General features: G+C 45.1%; 1 protein-coding gene across 1 annotated transcript in view; it reads right to left on the reverse strand.

Moving 5' to 3' along the window:
• HLCS (holocarboxylase synthetase) overlaps nucleotides 1–5691 on the reverse strand; it is a 123484-nt gene extending 117793 nt beyond the window's left edge. Inside the window, 2 exon segments of the mRNA XM_086618137.1 lie at nucleotides 1755–1907; nucleotides 5458–5691. Coding sequence (XP_086474263.1) covers nucleotides 1755–1907; nucleotides 5458–5691 — 387 coding nt within the window.
• Between the last annotated feature and the right edge of the window lie 309 nt (nucleotides 5692–6000).

Here is a 6000-nt window from a genome sequence, read left to right on the forward strand (position 1 = left end):
ATGCTCTGTTGTAGAATTGAGAGGCCTCCAAGGAGGGTGAAGGTACTAAAAATTTGATTACAGGCACAAATCTGGAATTGTGCCCATTCCCAATCTGTCCTTCTGTGCCTGCACTCACGTTAAATATGTCTATTTACCAACCACTCTGCTCTCAATGTTTACTCCAGTAGAGGACTCCTGGATCACCTCCCAGAACAAGTAGACTAGAAAATGTATGTTCCTCACCCAGGGAAACAGACAGGCCACAAATGCTTGTGTATGTGACAGGTTTCCTGAAACTCCAAAAAGGAGCTTGAAACCTGATACCAAAAAGCAAGGATGACAGGTGGCCCTTTAGGGTGTTATGCAGAGGCCGTTCAGGAAGACACCTTATCAACTGTCCCCAGGTGGTGATCCCAGCTTGTGGCATAGTCTGTTTAATGGGAGGGCTCTGTCGATTTTATGGTACCTCAACAACAAGGGCAGATGTTTTATTACTGCCAACCCAGAGATATCCTAGCATGCACGTTTCCATTTCTCCATGGAAACAATGGAGAGGTCCATCCAACAATGGTCCATCCAAACAACGGAGAGCAATGAGGTCCATTCTGTCCTCTTCGCTACGGAGAGCATACAGCACACACAACAGCTGACTGCCTTGGGAAGAAACTATGACAACCTGTACCGCTTAGGAGACTTTTCCTCCCTGCAAAGTAAGTTTATAGCTGAGACACTCAGGCAGCAAGCATTCCTCATGTGAGGAAAAAGTTGTAAAACCCACAAAATGTAGTGAAGAGAGAGACATTATCTCAGGTTCATAGTACGTTTTGATAGGGTCTGGATACCATTTTTATGCATCATCTGTTTAGAGATGATATATATACAGTAATTCAAGCTTTAGAACATCATTTTTTAAATCCACATCTTCACATTTCAATATAGTAGTGGAGAAGGCACTTTAAGATTTCTAAGTATCTAGGACATGAACATTTTGTAAGTATTCTTGCCATAAAGATTTCAGTACTAGTTTAATTTATACCTTTGGATGCCTCAAAACCATTTTTTAAGTACTACACATTAAAAGGCAAACACAATTTATAAAATTCTAACTAAGAAGTATTGCCGTTCCCTCACTGCATTTTATAGAAAAGCAAAGACACTAAAAGTTTGATTTTGGCCTTACTTCTGCAGACCGACAAAATTATCCAAATGTATAATACTTTAACATGTACTTATAAATCACAATGAAAGGAAGCTCCCAAGAGAGACTTTTATTTCAATTATAACTTTTCACAACCACTTGGTTGGAGGCTTGAAGAGCTTTTCAGAAATATCACCATATGCTTGCTTTATATATTCTTTCTGAAGCACTTGTTTCAGCCAGTGTCAGAGACAGGATACTGAGCTAAATGGATTTCTGATCTGCCTTAGTGTGACAGCTCTCAAGCATTTTTTTCCTATTCAGCATATCTAACCATACATGCCTTATCCAAAGTCACAATGGAACTGTGCAGTTCCCATCCACAGCCAGAGAAGCGTGCTATTAAAAAAAACTCAGTAAAACATCTATGGGTCTATTTGAAGCATAACATAGAACTTGAGTATTAACAGTGATTCATTTTAATTAAGAGATTACCTTTTTATTCCCAATAGCATTATAAACATACAAAATCTATCTGCCATTGATTTTCTTCCCTTCAAGTGTCTTAGGTTTATACACACCAAATGACCCGCTTGTAATACTTTCTATGCAAGAAACAAAGAGAACTACTTACCTCTTTTGAAGAGCCAGATACTTTCTGCAAGTTATCTGTCTGAGCTGAAATGCTTTCTGTCACAAAAGCTATATGTTCTGCTTTAAGTAACTTATCAGGGTAAATAAAAGGAGAAATGAGAAGTAGACTCCATCTGTTTAAGTCATCAAGGAACTGAAAGAGACAGGAGAGGAAAATAAGTCTGTACAGTAAGGATCTGATTTAACAATTCATTTTTAAATTATGCCCAGCATAAGTTCAAATCTCACTCTTCAGCCTTACATAAACGGTCTCTACCATTTCACGCTCCCCATGAGGTAAAAGCAGCGCAAAGGTCTGAACCATTAAGCAGGAACACGTCAAAAGCAAAACTAAAAGCGACAGCCCAAGCTTCTAAGCCAATTCAGACTCCTGCTTGCAGCCTTACAGGAGGAGTGCACAGGCAAGTGGGCCACCAGACCACTGTGCCATTGGCACTGTGACTGTTACGGTTGCCACTGTCAACATCCCTCTTTCAACCCGATCCTCCTTTTCCATTCACACTGCAGCTCACCCTGCCTCTTCCTTCCTCCCCTCTTCTCCCCTGACTACACAAACCCATGGCCCTGCTGCCTCAGTTCTGGTGGCTGCAGGGCACCGTCCTATACCTGGCAAGGACTGTGACAGCAGTCACAACACACACCCTGCCTGGTCAGTCACTGCAGCCCCTCTAACTGGATAGTAGTCCAGGTGGCACTCGTTCTAGTTGGGTAACAATCCTCCAGGAAACATGCAGTTCCACTGCTTAACTATATATGCTCTCTCAACACCCATCTGCCAAGAGATCAACCAACCTGTGAGCCACGAGTGACCCAAAAAAACTATATACTACACAGGTCTAACTTTTAGACCGAATTTACAAAGTTTCAGAACTTCCTTTGTAAAGTCAGTTATAGAAAGACAGTTATATTTTGCGAACAAATACAACCTCATGACAAATTCATTTAAAAATTATTTGAAAAACCTTAAAAAATTATTTGAAATAAAAAGAGAGTGTTTTCGGTTTTGGGTTTTTTTTTAAATTATTAAGTTCTCATGCACTTGCACCGAAATTACTCCTTCAGTATGTAACTCTAAGTTTAAAGGTAAAGAAATAACTCATTCAAAACAAATTTGTTGTCTGTAGTCTATCCACTCAGCAGACCATTGGACAAATGTTTCCTTTATTAAATTATAAAAAAAAAGTTACCTCTCTTGTCCTCACAAATGAGGAAGTAAAGCTCAATGGCTGGAATCAGTAGACCAAAAGAACAGTTTTAAGAACCTCAAAGCTTCTCAATACAAAATGTGTTCCCATACCATATTACATCAACTTTTACGTAGATATTGCATTGAACTTAATTTTTCTGCCATATTTTGTAAGTGACAAACTCTATTAGCAACAGATGTTTTGCTACCACTACACTAGAACCACATGCTTTGCACACCTTTGGTAAGTTTATGCAGAAACATAAGAGAATTTCCCTATAGCACACTAAATGTGTACCTCACTCCACATCTAAAATGAAACCGCACAATATTAAGTCTATGGGGATAAACTGCAAATCCAACCAGCTTTACTGAGCACAGAAGCTGCAAGAGTAAACACAGGAAAGTGAACTGAACTCATGAAGCTTTATATTATCTCAAGTATCCAATTTGACTAAAGATCAAACAAAAAACTCTAGAGGTTACTATTTATGACTTGCTGGTGTCTTATCTTAAGGAAGATACTGATCACAGTCCAGAGGCAGTCATGCCTACTCGAAAAGCAAAATAGCTCAGCTAGCCGCCTAGAAGCCAAAAAAGCATGCTAGTTAACCTTTTTCTTTTCACAGTGTTCACAGACAATGTGGAGAGCTCCACAGTGATGCTGCCTCTATCTTTAATGCAGCCAGGTTGGAGCCCTTATACACCACACTATCAAGGTGCAGCGTGACAGGCATCTTCCACAAGGATTCTGACGGTCAAATGTGACTAGTAACTTTCAATACATGTTTTTAAGAGACAAATATATTTTGAATAGCAGTGTTGACTTTATGCCAAATTCAAGTCAAACTACAGTTCCCAAGAGGGCTTCCCAACTCCCAATAAACACAAATAAACTGACAAGCTTATAAAGTCAGTCTGCATGAATAACACTGTAAATGGAAAAAAATGTCCTTACTGTGCAAGGACCAAGGAGAAGCTATTTCAGAAACAGAAGCCGAGCAGAAGTGGAGTAAACAAGAGCATAAATTAGTTGAAATATGATTTACAAAACAATAATCCAGGCCAACTGAGGTAGAACTCCTCTAAACACATAGACAATTATTTGGTTTTGGTTTCAAGAGCTCCGTCAAAACGCGAATTAAGTATTTAACTTTCCTGTGAGATATTCTGAGATTATCACCATTGCTTTTAAGTATGAAATAATCTGATCATTAGATAGCAAAAAGACTATTTTTGAACAAACTCCATTAGCAGTTGTGATCTTATTTTCACTGCACTGAAAACATCCTCTTTACCCACTGAATTCATGAAAAGCTTCTCTGCTTCTTGCAGAGCAGCATCTAGCGAACGACACGTTCCATAAATACATTTCAGTAATGCCCATTCAGGTAAACGTGTAACGACTGAAACAACTTCCACGAACACACGTATAAACATCAGCAAAAAGGAGAAATCAAGAAGATTCTTATCCACACAAATTCTAGTATTTAGTGACAAGTTTAGACATATCCCACATTAATTTAAACAATTCAGATGATTTGGCAGGGATGGCACAGGAGTTCCACTTCTAAACACCAAAGTCAGAAGCAAGCTTGTTTCACTTTTACTTTGTAGGATAGCAAGTGAAACCCGTTCAGGCACATTACTTTTCCACTGTTCTGGGCTACGACAGCCTCACCCCACCATCTTCTCTCACTGTCCATTTCCAAAAAAGTGATTTTCACAGATTTTGTTTCTCGTGTGGTTTTCCTCACTCAAAACAATGTTTGGCACGCAGTGCTCTGTAACCAACAGCTCAATTCAGACTCCAGTACAGACTCAGCTCCATTTTAAATCTCTGACACAAACCCCGAACGCACAAATATGGCAAACATTTTTTGAATAAGGCCTTGTATGTGCTAAAAATCTGATACTAATATCTAAACACTACCCCGATCTCCTAGCCAACTGCTCCAATTGCCCCTACCTACATCCACAGCAGTGAGGAGGGGTGTAACTACAGCTGTACTCAGATTTTCTACCAAGGCGATTTCCTCAGCCTTGCCCGTGACAAGCCGGGCTCTGACAGGCCTGGGAAGCAACGCCAGTTATTTCTTCAATCCCAAATCCCAGCCCGCCACTGACAACCTCGCTGTCACGCACCGAAGGAGAAGCCGCAGCCCCAAGTCCCGCAACCGCTGCTCCCTTTTCCCTCCGGGCTCCGCCACCTCAGGCCACCACAGCCGCCACCGTCGAGGAAACCGACGCGACGCCCCCGCTTCGCTCCTTTCCTCTCCCCTCCCCTCTGGCCGCGGGAGGCGCGTCAGGCGCCGCGGCGGGGCGGGGGGGGCAGCCGCGCAGCTAGGCCGGCGCCGCGGGGGAAGGCGGCTCGCCGTTGCCACGGTAACACGGGAGGCCGCTCCCGGCACTACTGATTTGCCGCCCGGCCGGCCGGCCCCGAGCACCGCCGGGCGAAGCGCCTCGCAGGCCTCAGCCCCACGGTCCGAGGCGGTACCTGCGTCTCGTCCGTGAAAAAGACTCTGTTCCCTATCCTGAGGCAGACTCCCTCCTCGGGCGGCACCTGCCTGCGAGGCTGCTGAGCAGGGAGAACCGGGGGACCGGCGGCGCAGCAGCAGAAGTTGAAGGAGCAGCGGGAACGGTGGAGGCGGCGCACAGTGCGGCGGATGAGCGCGGCCGAATAAGGACCCCAGCGCGCCCATAGGTAGAGGTAGCACAGCGTGATCAGCATGGCGCGCTCCCCCCGCCCCGCCCCGCCCCGCCCCGCCGGCCCGGCCTCCCGACGGCCGGCAGCGGCCAAGCGGCGGCGGGGAGCGCGCCCGCCCCGCCCCGCCTGCGCCAAAGAGACAGGGGCGAGACGGTTGGGCGAGCCGGCCGGCCGCTCTGATTGGCCGGCGGCCTCACGCGCTCGGCGCCCCGCCTCTTTTAAGCGGCGGCGGGGGGCGCCGTCGAGGGCGGTCTCGCGCTTCCCTCGCCCGGAGGGGAGTTACGCGTGCGGCTCGCGCGGCGGCGGCCACGGGCGCGAAGTGGCACCTGGTGC

Source organism: Tauraco erythrolophus, chromosome 1, assembly GCF_009769465.1.
Source record: "Tauraco erythrolophus isolate bTauEry1 chromosome 1, bTauEry1.pri, whole genome shotgun sequence".
Classification (NCBI taxonomy): domain Eukaryota; kingdom Metazoa; phylum Chordata; class Aves; order Musophagiformes; family Musophagidae; genus Tauraco; species Tauraco erythrolophus.